Source organism: Morchella importuna, assembly GCF_003444635.1.
Source record: "Morchella importuna strain M04M26 chromosome Unknown Morimp01GS041, whole genome shotgun sequence".
Lineage (NCBI taxonomy): Eukaryota > Fungi > Ascomycota > Pezizomycetes > Pezizales > Morchellaceae > Morchella > Morchella importuna.
In genome coordinates, this window is record NW_025763438.1 from 29,677 (window position 1) to 46,223 (window position 16,547).

The 16,547-nt window shown below is 45.5% G+C and overlaps 6 protein-coding genes across 6 annotated transcripts; 3 read left to right on the plus strand and 3 right to left on the minus strand.

Annotated features, from left to right (window-relative positions):
- Window positions 1–1,572: 1,572 nt before the first annotated feature.
- Window positions 1,573–2,819, minus strand: LAJ45_10005 (uncharacterized protein; the record flags this gene model as incomplete). Its single annotated transcript, XM_046119536.1, has 7 exons — window positions 1,573–1,638; window positions 1,708–1,776; window positions 1,918–1,931; window positions 1,978–2,283; window positions 2,387–2,512; window positions 2,569–2,685; window positions 2,747–2,819. 7 exons carry the CDS (start codon window positions 2,817–2,819, stop codon window positions 1,573–1,575), a joined length of 771 nt encoding a protein of 256 aa, XP_045967167.1.
- A 764-nt stretch (window positions 2,820–3,583) lies between these two features.
- LAJ45_10006 (uncharacterized protein) lies at window positions 3,584–5,608 on the plus strand (the record flags this gene model as incomplete). Its single annotated transcript, XM_046119537.1, has 6 exons — window positions 3,584–3,587; window positions 3,719–3,772; window positions 3,858–3,911; window positions 4,077–4,163; window positions 4,223–4,513; window positions 4,572–5,608. The coding sequence occupies 6 exons, from the start codon at window positions 3,584–3,586 to the stop codon at window positions 5,606–5,608; spliced, it is 1,527 nt and encodes a 508-aa protein (XP_045967168.1).
- A 2,156-nt stretch (window positions 5,609–7,764) lies between these two features.
- LAJ45_10007 (uncharacterized protein) lies at window positions 7,765–8,289 on the minus strand (the record flags this gene model as incomplete). The annotated part of the gene is made up of 2 exons (XM_046119538.1): window positions 7,765–8,101; window positions 8,177–8,289. The coding sequence occupies 2 exons, from the start codon at window positions 8,287–8,289 to the stop codon at window positions 7,765–7,767; spliced, it is 450 nt and encodes a 149-aa protein (XP_045967169.1).
- Window positions 8,290–8,672: 383 nt separating this feature from the next.
- LAJ45_10008 (uncharacterized protein) lies at window positions 8,673–10,211 on the plus strand (the record flags this gene model as incomplete). Its single annotated transcript, XM_046119539.1, has 4 exons — window positions 8,673–8,996; window positions 9,063–9,366; window positions 9,431–10,023; window positions 10,119–10,211. 4 exons carry the CDS (start codon window positions 8,673–8,675, stop codon window positions 10,209–10,211), a joined length of 1,314 nt encoding a protein of 437 aa, XP_045967170.1.
- Window positions 10,212–11,019: 808 nt separating this feature from the next.
- LAJ45_10009 (uncharacterized protein) lies at window positions 11,020–12,604 on the minus strand (the record flags this gene model as incomplete). The annotated part of the gene is made up of 5 exons (XM_046119540.1): window positions 11,020–11,392; window positions 11,444–11,881; window positions 11,945–12,167; window positions 12,229–12,438; window positions 12,568–12,604. 5 exons carry the CDS (start codon window positions 12,602–12,604, stop codon window positions 11,020–11,022), a joined length of 1,281 nt encoding a protein of 426 aa, XP_045967171.1.
- Window positions 12,605–13,418: 814 nt separating this feature from the next.
- On the plus strand, window positions 13,419–14,561 carry LAJ45_10010 (uncharacterized protein; the record flags this gene model as incomplete). Its single annotated transcript, XM_046119541.1, has 4 exons — window positions 13,419–13,555; window positions 13,616–13,674; window positions 13,740–14,273; window positions 14,359–14,561. 4 exons carry the CDS (start codon window positions 13,419–13,421, stop codon window positions 14,559–14,561), a joined length of 933 nt encoding a protein of 310 aa, XP_045967172.1.
- Between the last annotated feature and the right edge of the window lie 1,986 nt (window positions 14,562–16,547).

The following is a 16,547-nucleotide window of genomic DNA, read 5'->3' on the forward strand; positions in this document are numbered from 1 at the left end:
TACCGTTGATAGCGGACGAGAGACCGATGATCTCAAATCCCCGAATCTGGTTGCTATGTGTAATTCCGGAGGCCTAGGACAGATCTAAATTTTGAACGTATGCGCGGGCCCCCAGGATGCAGGGGGAAACAAAGGTCGAGTGAATTCTACCTGAGAACACGGGAAGAAGGAATGTTATACGCATATAGTACTAAAATTTCAACGTGTATTGTGGGTGTCCGTACTCGCATATCAAGTATGTATTTGCGCAACCAGCAAAACACACACAGAATCCAGAGAGCTTCCCATCTCCCCTGAGATTATGTGTCTTCTATCCAGACACCTGAAAGACTCTACAGGCCACTTTTAGGCCATATCTACAAAGAACAAGCACTGAAGGTGAAATGTGTCTAAAAGGGTCCTTTTATGGCACCTTTATCAGTATCTCAATTGGGCCAAGAATTTGAAGCATAGACCTCCTTTATCAAAATTATACTATACTTGGTCGTTGATATTTTGGTTTAGGTATGGGACTTTTTATGAGTTGTTGAAAACCTCGATTTTTGGTGTGTTTTGCTGGTTGGGCAAATACATAATTGACGTGCGAGTACATGTTCATTCATACATTAGCCGCATGCGCACTTTGAAACGCCTTTATGCGCAGCAGCTACAACGCCAAGTTCCCACCATATGCACACTCTACTTTAGTTTGCCACTAGCACCTACTCTACTCCAGAGTAGAGGGCTGTTCATCCTTCTCACCTACTGTAGTTACATGCATTGCAAACTCTGTCTAAAGATTCTCGCGTGTCAGTGCAGCGAATCTTGGCGGACCGCCAGAAATGTAGGTAGCTCCCTCGGACCTTCGGCTGGGTAACCGGTCTCGAGGCAGCGAACTTTGAAAACACTGTTTAAATACCACCCATGCAGTTAGGCCCGCGTTGTGGCTTGGGGGCTACATACCTCCATGTATTGTAGGTTGTCAAAAATAATGGGACGCAACAGGCTTCATTGCAACGTAATAATCTCTCAACCATGACCGACCACAAAGAGACCACAAACAGGATAAGTGATAGTAAGAACTACTGGAGACCCAAAATGTATTTTCGTTAGTATTGTTGTTCGTTGGTGGCGGGGTTGGGTTGTCGTTGCTGTATTCGTTGCCCCGTTGCGTCCCATTATTTTTGACAGCCCGCAATACCTACTGTATATATTACCAGCGCACTTTAGTCCTCTTTTGCGCACGGAAGATCATACCTACCACTGCTCAGACTCCCAAACGACACCCCCACAAGTGTCAGAAGTAAAGTTCTCTCAACTGGCACCGGTACTTGTCATAAGGATAATTGACTTGGTACCCCTTCTAGAATTAATTATACTACCGTGCAGCCGTAATTAATTCAACTTGTAAGGGCCTGTTTAGGCAACCAAATAAGCCGGTTCATTGGGTCGGTTTGTGCACCCTAGAATAAATTTTGAGAGCCGGCTGAGTATCTTCTTCTTAGTTTCGTGTTGTATTTAATCAATTGTAGTAATAAATATAATTGTTTGGTGACTCAAACAGGCCCTTGGCCAAAGATTGATCATGAGACATCACTCGACAGTTGAAGTTGTACTACGAGCAAAATACAAAATATAGGGGCAAAACTTTACAGAATCCTAAGGGGATTTAAATGCCATCCATTTTTGTTAGGCTAGTCTTAGTATTATGGTGATAGTGACGCCTACCGTTGCCCCTGGTGATGCGCAATGTGGTGCGAAGGCCGAATTCTGTGATCGGCGCGATTGAGTCAAGCCCTAACGACTCAAGTAATCCATTAGGCATCTCTGATTTAATGTTTGTGGCGTATCTGTATCTTTGCATGTACATACACGCGTACAGTTTTTAAATTTCAGAGTGTATAATTCTATGTATTCACGGGGTTTATCCAAACGTACCTCAGCCACGGGAGCTGCGTGTAGTTTCTACAGGTTCTCGTCCACCGATAGTGTGCTTACTCTGCTGTTCCGTCCTCATTATCTCTAGCTTCGCAATTTCCTCGTCTGCAATGGCTAAATCGGCCTCCAAAGCCAGGAGCTTCCCCTTTAGCATTTCTTCATACTCCTCGGTGGTCAACCTCGTAACTGGACTCCACCTAGAGCGCATTACACGATCCCAAAAACCGAAACCTCCTGTTTGTTCTGGCTTTTTCTCTTTTAATACAGATTTTGTGTGCCGGGCGTCGGCGATATTGTATACAGTCTGGCCTGAGAGACCGATTAATCCCCACACCAGAGCACCGGGAAGAGAAGCACGGGGTTTGCCTAAGATTTAGGTGGTCAGTAAGGCAAAGATCACAGCTAAGTTTGGCTTGCCAACATTGATATCTCACTGCCTAGCGTGTCCAAAGGAAAGTAGTGTCCATACCAAGTACAAGAGCAACGAAGCCTCCAGCGACAGCTCCAGCCGCGCCACTAACATAGGCCTTCTCTCTTGGGTACAGACTCAATGTCTCAGGGTCCTGCAGAGCTCGGATCATTGTTGTTCTTGTAGCTAAAATATCCAAATCAGGCCTAAGTACAGCATCGCGCATGGAAGGCCTTACACACCCCAATACGTCCCACCTAAAATGGCAGAATTGACCCCCGTAAGCACCGCAAAGAGGCCGAGTGTAGGGCGATTCCGAATGATTCCATAAGCACCGCCAAATAGCGTGCCCGCCGCTCCTATGAGGTGGCATTGATCATGTAAGCCCGTGAGCGGTGGTGAGCAGGTGGAATGACGGACCGGTCACTACCCCTACCTTGAGGGCAGGATTGAGGATCGGGTTGGGTACTTGGGCGCTTGGGTCGGTTCGCATAATTGTAGATGTGCACTTAATGTAGTTGATATCTCTATGAAGCTTGGAAAGGTGGCAGGAGTTGTCGTTACAGCGGAGAATGAAGTGCTTAGAGTCTTATGCAGGGCATTGGCTCCCCTAACCCTAAATCTTAATACGTTGCACTGTTTTCCATCACTACAAGTATGTATCTCATGTATTTTTCTAATTCCCAGTCATTAACTGCCCCAGTGAAAACCAAACAAAATAACTTTCGTACCATGTTTATTCAAGTCCATATATATGTATCTTTCACTGATATTTTAGGTATATGCAGGTTGTAGCGGAACACGCTCATGTATGTAACGTGTAGTATTATCAGGAATTCTACTACCTTGATCTTATCAACTAAGCCTTAAGTTTCTAGAATTCTCTGATCTCTGTTTCACCCAGCGATTATTTACTTATAAGCACACATACGTACCCACATAGATACATGTACTTAATTTAGTGAGGTGAGCCCTGCTGTTGTCTGATGCTTCCTTGCTGACTGTTGATCTGTTGGTTGCCCTCCTAATCCCTCCCCACAACCGACACCACCCAAATCTTTTTCTCCCACAATACTCTTTCCACCTCACCACCAACGAGAACCTCACCCGTTCTGCCCCTCCCCCGCACTCGCACCTCTACGCTTAAACAACACTACAAAATTCACCTCTGCTAAAGGTCTTTTACTCCTTTAGCTCATCTACTCCTGCCAGCAAGCGCGCTTTCTTATTAAAGCGCGTTCGCTGCTTTTTATCATCATGGGTACGTATCTCTTCCCATTTTATATCTTATCCCCTCATCTTTTTTTTTTCTTATGCTCCCTGCGAGGGAGCATAACTATCGCTCTCCTATGAATTGATCAAGATGAATTGTCTGCTAACTACTTGCTGTAGCGCCTCCTAAGAAGGGTCAAAAAATGAGTCTGGGGGATTTTCTCGGTGATCAATGTATGTCGCTAGGCACCCCCCCCCCCACCACGTTTTGGTAATAATTAATTAGGATCCTGCTGACTATTTCTGCCACTAATAATAGCCCTTGGGACCACTTCGTCCTGGGCTGACGAAATGGAGGATATGCCTGCTGTTCGTACGTACTAATTCGTTTTCCCGTGCTTTTTTTCTACTTATCATATTTTCCCCCATTTCTTTTGGTTCCGGTGGCTGACTTCATGTCATAGCCGCTGGTTGGTCTAGCCATTCCATTAGTAGTCCTGAGCATATGAACACGGAAGGCTGACACTTTATCTGATAGGCGGCTCCTCCACTGGATATGCTCGCCGTGAGTACGGAGATTCTTCCGGCAGCGGCGGCGGCGGCGGCTTCGGTAGCTTTTCTAGAAGTATGTTTGGTGCAATTCTTGATTCTGATTCGTTGGGATCTAATTTTGTGCTTTTAAAGACGACCGTGAGGAGCGTTATCCACCCCGCGAACAGCTCCCAATCCCCGACAAACCGCCATTTACCGCACATGTTGGGAACCTATCTTTTGATGTCTCCGAAAACGAGATATCCGAATTCTTCGAAAAATGTGATGTCTCTAACGTTAGACTTGTTCGTGACAAAATGGAAGACCGCCCGAAGGGCTTTGGTTATGTCGAATTTAATACTAAAGAAGGTCTGATTGCTGCTATGGAGTTAAATGGTAGCCAACTTTCGGGCAGGAACATAAGAATCAACGTCGCCGATCCACGTAAGATATTTCAATCCTGCGATAGCACACAGGGCAAGTTTATTGATATGTATTTTAGCGAAGGATCGTGGCGAGGAGCGTACTCTTGGAGAGTGGCGTCGTACCGGCCCTCTTCCCGCTCTCGAGAATACTGGACGTCGCAGCAGTGAACGTGGTGGATTCGGTGACCGCGGTGACCGCGGTGGTTTTGGCGACCGTGACCGTGACCGTGACCGCATGGGCAGCGAATCCGGTGACCGCGGGGAGCGCCGCCAGAGTGCCTTCGAGAGCTCTGATAAGTTGCGCAATCTTGATAAATGGGAGCGCACTGGTCCTCTCCCACCATCGACCCCGACCGCTGGTGAACATCGTCCTCGCAGCGGAGAGCGTAATGAACGTGGGGAGCCTCGTGAATTCAGGAGACGCTCTCCGGCGCCGAGTGCGGAAGGAACTCCCAAGAGAGAGTACCGTGAGCGCCCAGCTATCGAACGGCAGCCAACTGCCCCCGAGCGAGATAATGAATGGCGCAGAGGGGCTCGTCCAGATCCTCCGGCTCCACAAAGAACGCCAACAGCGCCTTCCAGCCCGGTTGCTGCAACTACTCGTCCCAGACTGGAACTCAAGAAGCGCAGCGAGCATCCTATAGAGCCTGCTTTGGCATCTGCCACCAGTGACTCATCCAGTAAGCCCAATCCATTTGGTGCTGCTAGACCAATTGATACTTTCCAGCGGGACAAGGAGGTCGAAGAAAAAAGACTTGCCGCCATTGCCGCCAAGAAGGCTAAGGAGGAAAAGGCCAGGGAGGATAGAAAGACCCGGGCCGCTGCAGGCGAAAATGATAAAAGTGAAGCTGGGACACCAACTGCCACCAAGGACTTTTCGCTTTTGAGAAGAGCATCTGGCGCGACTGAGGGCAACACTGCTGAGGCCGAGACCGAGGGTGAGGCCGCTCCTACTATAACTGCACCTTCTAAAAAGAGGGAAGAAAGACCCACGAAGGCAACCCCATCCAACTGGCGAAAACAAGAGTCAAAAGAGACCCCAGCCGAGGAAGCCGCTGATGGGTGGTCTACCGTTCCACCCAAAAAAGGTCGTGCTGCAGGAGCAAGGGTATAAATAAAAAAATAAAACTCCCCTTGAGATTTATTGATACAAGGGACGGTTTTACTCTCTTCTCTCTTCTTTTGTTCTTTTTCTTTTTTTGGAATGACAAAGCTAGAGTGTGGGGAGTTTGTTTCATGTCTCTTTTGTGTTCAAAAGTTGTTTTCTTCCAGTCTGCGTAAAGAAAGAATATTGATGTGAATGATTTTTCGTCATTTCGCTCTCTTCTAATCTACACAGCTTCTTCCTCTTCTATCCGCCCTACCCTTTTTCAAACCTTATTCTATTCATCTTTTTCATTTTCTCACTTCTTTTGTTTGGGATGGTTTTCACACTTCTATTTTCTTACCTCTTCTTCGAAAATAAGAGAAAGAAAATGAGATGTTTTTCATCTTCCTTTCTCTCTCTTGATGGCGGGCGTGAGCTAACGTAAATCATGGGGGGCGAGTAAGCGGGAAGGGGGAAAAGGAGAAATGTGTATGTAGTTACTTCCTTCTGTGAATTTTTCTCTCCTTTTCTTTCTCACCCGAACCTGTCACATCAGTGAGGACTCCCAAGATTGAGGGATTGGGGGTCTTGAGCCCCTGTTGACATCTAAGATTGAAGGAAGAAATCCCAAAAGTTTTTGAATAGTTTACCTGATAAGAACATTTAGGTAGCTACGTAACTACGGGGTGAACTGATAAAAACAAAAGTTGTGTGAACAAGTTTCCGCTAGATTTGCGCGTGAACGCGGTTACGACACAAAAGTGGTGACGGAAACGCAATCAAATCCCTACATTCAAGGACTGTATTTAATCACGGAGTATCACTCGCAAAACCTATATTTTATGCCTTCCGAATAGTGGAGGATACATTATTCACTTATCAGCTTATGATGCGGAATTATTTATATAAGTGCCACCATTCTATCATACAAATATTACATGCAACTGCGTTTCGAGCCTGGTATTCCTAGAGGTTTTCCTGTTAGTTACCAACCAGAGATTTCATAATGAGCATCACTTTATACTCTCAATATTTCATATCACATTATGGGCCTGTTTTTATAATTGATCTCTCCATACAATGCCTTGGGAGGGCGTTCCTTTCGGTTTGAGATATCGCTCTGAGAACGAAGAAAACGCAGAAATGATGGACACAAAGAGCAAAGCAAAAAGGGGTAGGCAAGCTCGTGTCGGTGTAGGGGCTCTACTCCCATTACCAGAGTTTCTATCGCTTCATTCTGAATTTCCTTAAAAAAAATCCCCCAGAAGTAAAACTCCCAGAGGAGAGTGTTCAACACGATCCGTCCCTCCTGGTTTCGCCGTTCTTTACCGACTAGTTATATTTGAAGAATTGGCAACAGATACTAATATATACATATACTGAGTTGCAAATAAAACATACCGGCACACAAGCATTAACAACCATAGAAGTCATGTAAAGTACAACAGGAGAACTAAGATCTTTGGGTTCGTATGAGTATTAATTCTTCTCTACTGGGTAACTAATATTGGTATAGTGAACAATTTGATCCCGAAATAAGCTACGGTTTTAAATCCACGCACTATTACCAACCGGAAAACAATAGTGAAAGATTCGATTGGGCCCTGGCCTCAACTTATCGAGGCTAGAAGAATAATAATGGGTAGCACCAAAACCACCCATTAAAATGGTCTCTCCGCCATGCCCGGAATTAGGCAAATATCCAGCGCTAGAGTACACAGCACCAACCTGAGAATAAGTCAACTCTTACTCAATATGTGCCTTTTGTCTAGATGGAATGGCAAAGTCTCTCTTCGAGATCTCAAAGCGAAAAAAACACTGTATAGATGTAAACATGTAATGTAAAACTTTAATTTGTACCATTTACTCTAATAAATCCCACCAAAGATGGCGGTAGTCTCATTTATACACTTCTGATTAAATACTAATGGATCCTGGGTATTTAACGATATTGACTGTAACTACATGTATTCATTGAGGTTGGAACACCCACAAAATCGCTTGTGGTGGCTGTCCAAACGTGATATTGGGCCAAATATCAAATTATCACGACATTTGCAACCGATTTAATCGAACAAGCCCTAATGTTATTGCTTGTAGGATATTTGGTTACCAGCTCACGACCTTATAATATATAAAAAGCATGTTTACACGACGCGCCTAAACCTATCTAGCGGTGGTATCTATAGCTTCGGTCCCTCCTTCACTAACAGCTTCTCTAGCCCCTCCCTAAACGTTTTCTCCATCGTCATCGGCCTTCTATTCACACTGTCGCAAAACACGTGTGTATACCCGCCGACAGCTCTCACATCCTCCATGCCTCTCTCAAACACACCACACTCATAGGTGACGCTTGAGTTACCAAGCTTATTTACCCTGAGGCCTATATCTAGCACAGCCGGGAACGATGTCTGAGATATGAATGTGATCTGCGATGCGACCATAAGTGCAATTGATGGAGATGTTGTCGGGTTCAGGCCGCAGTGCTTGATCAGGTAGGTATTAACTACTGAGTCGATTCTAAGGGACAGAAGGTTAGTTTATTTGGGCGTGTGGGCTTCTAGTGATCAAGGTTAAGCTCATTGAAGTACTCACAGGACGTTGTAGACTGTATTGGTGAGGTGCGAGTACATGTCGTTGTCTGTCCATCGTGTTCGGTAATCTAGGAAAAAGACATAATCACTTCTTTTGCGCTCCTTGACCGACATTGTAGCTCGACTCGAATTACTTTGCAAATCTCGATATATATCTAGCTACAAATCAGCTCCCATGGAAATTGGGAGCTTTGAGGATTAAATAGATTGTTGCTACAGGCTGCAGCTCCCGCCCCATCGGGCCTCGGCCAACCCCTGTAGATCAACCTCGGCCTGTCGATAAGCTCTGTCAGATTTCCGATAAGATAAGACACACCCACACGAAATCTCATTTAATACCAAAAGGGAGAACAAATTTGGTTGTCATACACTCATCAGCAGAAAAAAGCTGCATGCGCATCGTCACTGGCTCGCGCGTCGGACTCTACCGCCTACATCCTCCCCTCCACCTAGTCGCAACCCTGGAGGGGTTCCTGAACCTCCACCAGTACCAAAAAATGTCAGACCAGACACTATCAGAGCTATCAGCGCTCACAATCACACCACCCGGCTCACCGAGATCTAAGAGCAAGCAGCATACAGAGGCATACACTCAGCGAAGAAGGAAGGAGTCAGAGACAGCGTTAGCGGTGCAGAAGGAGAGCCTGCCGTCAAAATTCCTCAACCAGCCTCCAGACCCGCTATATTATTTTGAAGATGGGCTGAGGAAGATCCCGCCTTATAATTATACATACAATACGTTCTGTAAAGAGCGGTGGAGAGGGCGTACGCTGCTGGATATATTTGTGAATGAGTTTAGGGATCGCCCGGAGGAGTACTATGTATGTAGAGTTCATTACCGTCTGTCCTTTTCCTTTGTAAGAAAATAGAAGCTGAACAATTGCTAGAAAAAAGCTATTGAAGCGGGGACGGTCACGATATTTAGAAAGAAGGATGGCCGCCATCCGACGCAGGAGCAGCTTATATACTGTGGTCCTGATACGATCGTAAATAATGGAGATATGATCGCGCACACACTGCACCGCCACGAACCCCCGGTCACTGACAAACCCGTTGAGGTTGTTTTCGAAGACGAATCCCTCATCGTTATTAACAAGCCTGCGGGGGTGCCGGTGCACCCCGCTGGCCGATACAACTACAACTCGGTCATCGAGATCATGAAGCATGAGCGGAACGGAGTCGCACCTCTACGTAAGTTTGCATCTCCATGCCCACCATTCTACTAGACTTTTGTACTAACAAAGCGGCCCTGTAGCATGTAATCGCCTCGACCGTCTGACCAGTGGGCTCATGTTCTGTGCCAAAACCCCACAGGCTGCAGACGACATGATGAACCAGCTGCGCACACGCACAATCCGCAAGCAGTACGTCGCTCGAGTGACAGGCGAGTTCCCGACAGAAGACATCACCTGCTCCGAGCCCATTCTCAGTGTCTCTCCCAAGCTGGGACTTAATCGGGTCCGTGCGAACGGGAAGCACGCATCGACACTCTTCCGCCGGCTCAGGTACAACAAGGAGCGGGATTACAGTATCGTAGAGTGTCATCCTTTCACGGGGCGCACCCACCAGATTCGTGTTCACCTGCAGTACCTAGGTTATCCAATCAGTAACGATCCTATATACTGCAATCGACTGGTATGGGGGCCTGGCTTAGGGAAGGGCGGGGAGGGCGATGATGAGGATATCATTACAAGGTTGGGCAGGATGGGAAAGGATCAGGTAGCTGATGCCGTTGCCTATTTCGATGAGATGGTAAAGGAGTACCAGGAGATCAAGGCGCATAAACTATCGGGTGAACTATGTTCGGTCTGTGAGGCGCCATTGTACACCGATCCGGGATCGCATGAGGTTAGTTTTCTTTTCCCTTTTCCTTATATTTGATTTTTTCGTTTTTTGTTTCCTTTTTAGTAGAGGAGAGCTAACGGATGTCGCGGTACATGTAGTTGGGTATCTTTTTGCATGCAAAGAGGTACGAGTGCGAAGAAGGGAGATGGGCGTACGAGACGAAGTTGCCGGACTGGGCAACGGTGGATTAGACTGAAAAATCGTTTAAACAAAACTAAAGAAAACTTAAATAAGTGTCGGATGTAGGCTATTACAGAGAGAACTGCATAATATATATACATGTATTTTACACGTCGGCTGGATGATATCCAACGGCATGTACCGGTACCTACATATACGCGTCCCTTAGGCCATTAAGATAGATGTAAATGATGTAATAAATTAACCAAACATGGGGGCTATGGCGTCAAGAACTGTCATGGCCTGTCGCCATTCCCCAAAAATTGATAAAGAATTCATATCACCCCTTGCCGAGCATTTCTTTCATCACAACTTCCGTACCTCGTTACATGTAGTTTTACACAATTTATATATATCAGGCCTGACAGCCCCAGCGATACATGGACTAGTGGTTATATTAGGGATTTAAGTAACGTCAAGCAAACAGGCAAGCTGATTCATGCTTTGCCTTGACGCAATCCTTATACACTGAGCCGGTATAACTACATGTATGTACCTCGAAAATGGCGAGTGATCTCACATGATTGCCGTCTATTGCGCTGTGAAACGACGAATGAGAGATAGAGGTTTTCAATGTAGGAGTAATACCTGCAGTGTTTGGATTGTTATAGCGGATGCTTGGCATTATGAGACTAATAGCTTGGGAGAGCATCAATATTTGCAATGATTTCTCCGAGTCTCCCGCAAGAATATGACTTGAGGACTAGAGCCTATCTACTACGTAGAGATGCTACCGAGATTCCCCAAATACTGACATGGTACTATATATACAATGCTAGGAACGATGTAGCCTCAATGAATTAAACTCTTACATACAGCTTAAGAGGAGCTCGCTGCGGCACTAGTCTCCATTATTTCCTCGTTTGGTGGGGCACGAGTTTGGTCATTGATTGTCACTTTAGTATCTTCCTTCTTTACCGCAGATGGTCTCTCATGCACACTCGGTTCCTCTTTCGCAGAGGGTGCCGTTGTAGTTGGCCTCGTGTTGCCCGGGTTTTTCTTCTGACTAGGGGCCCCAGCTTGTGCTACTTCCCAAGCTCTCAATGTGTTCACCACTTTATCTTCCCAGGCACTGATATCTTCATTCATCAAGTCTTCCCACTCAACCACGTTTTCCCCAAGCTTAAAGTCGCCTTGATGCGTGCGGACAAGCTTAACCATGTGTGCTGCAGAACCAAGAGCTTTGCCAAGACTAGTAGAACGTCAACTACGTGCTCTTTAGACAGAGTCAAAGACTACTTACTCATAAACTAGTGAGCGGACATAGAAGCCTGACCCGACTGTCATACGGATTGATACGGCCGCTGGTTTCGATCCATCTTCAACCTGATCTACCAGGGTAGGAGCCTTGTCGGGAGATTTTCCAGTACCCCCTTCACTAGCAGCCTCTGATTTTATTTTTTTCGCTGAAGGTTTGGGAGATTCCTCTCTGGAATGCCTTTTCTCGCCTACTTTGACACCATCTGGGGCTGTTGCTTGCATTTCTTCAAGAGCTTTCCCAACGACTTGATCCTCTGCGGACAACTCTTCCTTAGGAAATTCCCAGGTATGATCGGTGATAAAATCGAGCAATTCAATGGAATGCGCAACGACAGGCCGTGCTTTGATTTCCATTGGAAGGGGTATTCCCTTACGGGCGTACTCATATAATCGCATGCCATTTTGGTGAAGGGCGGAATAGCTGTGAAAGGCGGTTAACGACCAGCTAATTTATCCCGAAATTTTAAAGAACGGGTGAGGTTACATTGGTGGTTTTTGCATGATATCCCCACAAAAGGTCTTTAGCGCTCCTTCAACAGCTTCTTTGTTAATGTGCTTGTACGGTGCACGGCGCATGATCTTTCCCTCCGCATCATATGTGTCGGTGCTGCACCCAAAAAGCGCAACACATTCATAAGATTTCTGGCAGTCGAGAGCATGCTGGAGATGTTTTGTGCCTCCGTTTACCCCCAGTACCAAAACACCAGCTACCGGCGTGAAAGGTCAGTATATAAAGCTGGCACTTAAGAATGTTTCGACTGTTCATACTGGCCATGGGGTCTAAGGTTCCTCCATGTCCCATTTTAACATCCGGCGGTCCGCTCTTTCCTCTCCTCTTCTTCTTCTGGTATCCGCTCTCCTTACTGCGCGCTATCTGCTCTAACTCGAGAGGTTCAGAGAAGTGGGGAGACTTCCTGAAGACTCTTTGAACTATACGGATAACATCGGCAGAAGACTTTCCTTTGGGCTTATTCACGGCTATTCGAGAGGAGTAGACATCTTGTCAGTTTATTTGGATATGGATTGGGTCTACTTAGGTAAGGAAGGGCCAGGTATCAGTCGCCAATATCTGATTAATGGCACGAGACGGTTGCAGACGCCACTTACCTATGAGACCTTGGAGAGCGCCATATGGATTGGACATGATGCGTTGTATGGAGCTTTTAATCATGAAAGATGGTGGGGAACAGACGGAGGATGATCAGTTGTGAGACGTTGGAGGATGTGTGAGACCTAAAAACTAGCCGAATGACTAATCATTGTTTGAGATTTTCGATACATGTAGTTAGCCAATCAGGCGACGTTCACCTCAATGATCTCACGCGATCAGAACCGAGGTACAGATCAGCCACTTACGATAACTCTTTTGGGCAGTCTACCTAGTACAATTCCACCCCTGTACTTCATGCATAAATTACCGACCCGATTCTTTGGGTCTGTAAATGCACCTAACCCATAGACTACATATACCACATGTACAAGGCTCTGGGATTAAGTGAGTGAACGGATCCTCACCAGTCAACACCCCATTTAGTTCATTCACTTAATGCCAGAGCCTTGTACATGCAGAGTGTCAATAGGGAACATGTATGTATATACATGGGCGAGCCCAAATTACCTGGTTTGGGGGATGACAAAATCGCAGTTGATAGTACGAAATTAAAGGATATGTGTTCGATGATAGCGATCAAGTTTACCTCGCATTTCTCTCAGTGCCCGTGAGCACAGGAACAGATGTGAAGGTGTGATTCGCGGTTCAGGCAGGTCTTTGACCACCATAGAAGGCTTGTAACCTGTGTGATACTCCCCTTTATCACTTGATCTGCTTTTATTACCTCTTCCTCCCTTTAAAGAGAGCTACTTGCTACACGTTCCCCTCGTTCACTCAGAAACTCACTCGCTCACTATCCTGCCCACTTGACGACAAAAAAAGACAAAAGACAAAATTATACTGAAACATGAACCCTCACTCACATGCCGCCACCGGGGGAGACGCTCATATTTCCCAATACAACGATAGAAATTCCAGCCGTGATCTTGGGAAGGAAAGCCAGTGTCATCTGAGTCTAGCTCAGCAAATAAACTCTGCAAGCCGGTTCGTTGATGAAGCTCCTCCCTAAACTACATGTAGAAATAATGTACTAACATCCTCAAGTAAGGGCCATGACACAGTGAATCGCCTTATTATGGCCAGATTTGCCCTCGGGCTTCAGGGTTAGTATCCGCCCCCCCCCCCGGTTCATATCAAAAATAAAGGGTTTTAAGAATGGGTATCGCAGATCATCGGCTTTACCGTGAAGGGATATTGTCCTTCGCGTTTGTATACAAATCATTTGAAGAGGAATGGGCTGCCTTGTTGTCTTCTGAGTCAACAACTGTTGACCCTCGCATAAGGAATGCCCTTCAAAGACTCTATTCTATACCGCTCCTGAGGACGCCTCAAATTGCCAAAGATCTCCAATACTTCTACGGCTCAACACCTTTCTCGACTGAGTTCCCCACCACCCCCCAACGAACTGCATATGTAAATCATATCCGAAACGTTATTGCCGAGAAGCCGCATGTCTTGATCGCATATGCATATAACTATTACATGGCCCTGTTCGCGGGTGGGAAGATCCTCGGATACCAAATGTCCAAGGCCAAAGGCTTTTTTCCGGAGCACTACGGAATGACAGAAGAAGAACGAATTGGGGCCGGCATGAACATATTCAATTTTGAGATTGAGAAAGGAGGGGAGATCGGGTTGCGAGACAGCTTCAAGGGTGCTCTCCTTGACTTAGAGAGCACTTTAACGATGGCGGAAAAGAATGGTCAGTACTGGTTCCCGGTTAAAAATTGTTCGCTCGAAATATGACTATCTTGTTCCCACTGACATCTAGGATTCTAAACGATTAGACATTATTGAAGAGTCGGAGGCAATATATTCCAAAAATGTCCTTATCATCAAGGAACTGGACCGACTCTGTGCCCATATTATTGCCACCACAACAATCACAACAGCAAGGAAACAGTTGTGGAATGACACGCATAAGTTTCTGTCCTTTTTTGCGGTTCTCGCCTGCTTTTTGATAGGCAAACACGTTATCAACTACTTATAGTCTGCTTTGGAGCCATCTTTATCTGGATCGTATTATGAATATATGACGTTGTATTCTTAATTCGAGTTTTACTCTCTTCTATTCGTACTTATACCGTTTCGTTCTTTGATACTGTCAGGGCTGAGTCTCGTTTATTTGCTAGTGTCCTGGTGCTGTATTTTTAGGCGCCTGGGGATATATATTCTTATTTTCTTGATCATGGGAGGATATTTATGTGCTTAGAAATGTACCTACTTGCTTACTCTCCTACGCGCCTGCAAATCACCAGTTTAGTCGCATCGATGTACAGTCGCAACTCGATATGTCGGAAATTAATACCCCGGATCCCTTGCTGTATCGTACGAAGTCCTCTGGGGTTTTAATGTCTTCATGCAAAGTCAACTTGCTATCCCATGTTTGTCGTGAATATTTGCTATCCCGTATATATGAAATGAACTGAATCTTAGCAATTCGACATATCGAACTGGGACTGTAGAATACTCAGCGCGGATAATCCACCGAAGTACCCACACTAAAATAGGCACAAGCTCTATTCTAGATCTTCTAAATAGTATAATCTTCCTCGTTGAGGTCAGTAAGCATTATCATTGGTTAATTTTCTTCTACCAGACTGCTATGTGTACTGGACAAAGAGCCACTCCCGAATTTGGAAGGGATGAAACACATGTCGCATCCACTTTCATAGGTTGGTACATGCAGTTTGCAGTCGCTGTTGATATATATCTATAGATGTCATGGATAATTGACTTCGATCATAGATAGATTGGACATTGCAATATTCACTCAGAGGTTGTAAATAGAGTGGACAGTATCATTTTATTCTCTTAGGCTTTGGCGAATTTGTGGCTGGAGGCTCCACTTATAATTACATGTAGGTGCTGTGGAGTGCCCTTCTTTTTACTGGGCTACTGGACTCGTTGAAACATGATAAATCACTCGTGTGTTCCTGCCAAGGATCTATTTTATGTTGGATAGACCAAGCATAACTTTTAGACATAGAGTACACAGCACCGGAAAACCCACTTTTGTCTTTTATAGGAAATGGTCAGAGTGAATCAGCGAACCAGAGTAGTAGAGCCTAGAGTTAGAGTATTGTACATGAGCGGCGGTTTAGGAAAACTTAGCCTACGAAACAATAGATGTTATCAAAACCACAACAGCAACAATAGAGGTTTCAAAATAGTACCCACAAACCGAGTATTGGGTTCTGAGGTCTTGCAAAAGCCTGCCCGGGCGCCCCCGAGCAAAAATTTCAAACACTTGGCCGAAGCCTTGGGGGATGATTAAGGTTCCAAAATATTCAAACATCATATATGCAAAGTTCTCACGGGTCGCCACCCATATGGAATTGAATGGGTTTGGCAGTACATAACATAATGGTTTACATGGCCCCGAACCCCGGCGGGCGTAGGGTTTTGGGCCCTAGGGATGGGCACAACAGTAGACGAGACGAGACTAAAGGATAATCTTGTCTCGCCTTGTGATATTAGTAGGGTTCATGTGCTGTACTTGCCAATACATAGGGGTTAGTCTTGTCAAAGTCTCGAGATTTTATGGTCGCAGAAATCTCTTGATAGTGAGGTTATAACGTTAGGGCTACTAGTTGAGATATTGAGCAGAAATAAATAATAAAAAAAGCACTGCGCGCTTAACTTTACATGGTCTCGTCTTCTTATCCAAAGTCTCGAGACGAAGTCTTGCCAGGCCTTGTCTCATGCCTATCGATACATATAGTTTTGGCGAGTTTGTATGTACCAGCCGATAGACCCTCGAAATTTCCCAACAAATACTAATTCTTATTGTTCTTAACCATGCATTGCCAAATGTACATACACCTAGTTGTAGATTTCTCATGGGAGTTAATAACTAGAACTTTGAAACCTTACGTACCTACTTGTATGTATTAATTTACATAGTTCCCTATAAAATAATGAAGCTAGGTTTATGCTCTCGTGAGGGTTTAAGACGCCTAACGTGTTTTGCGGA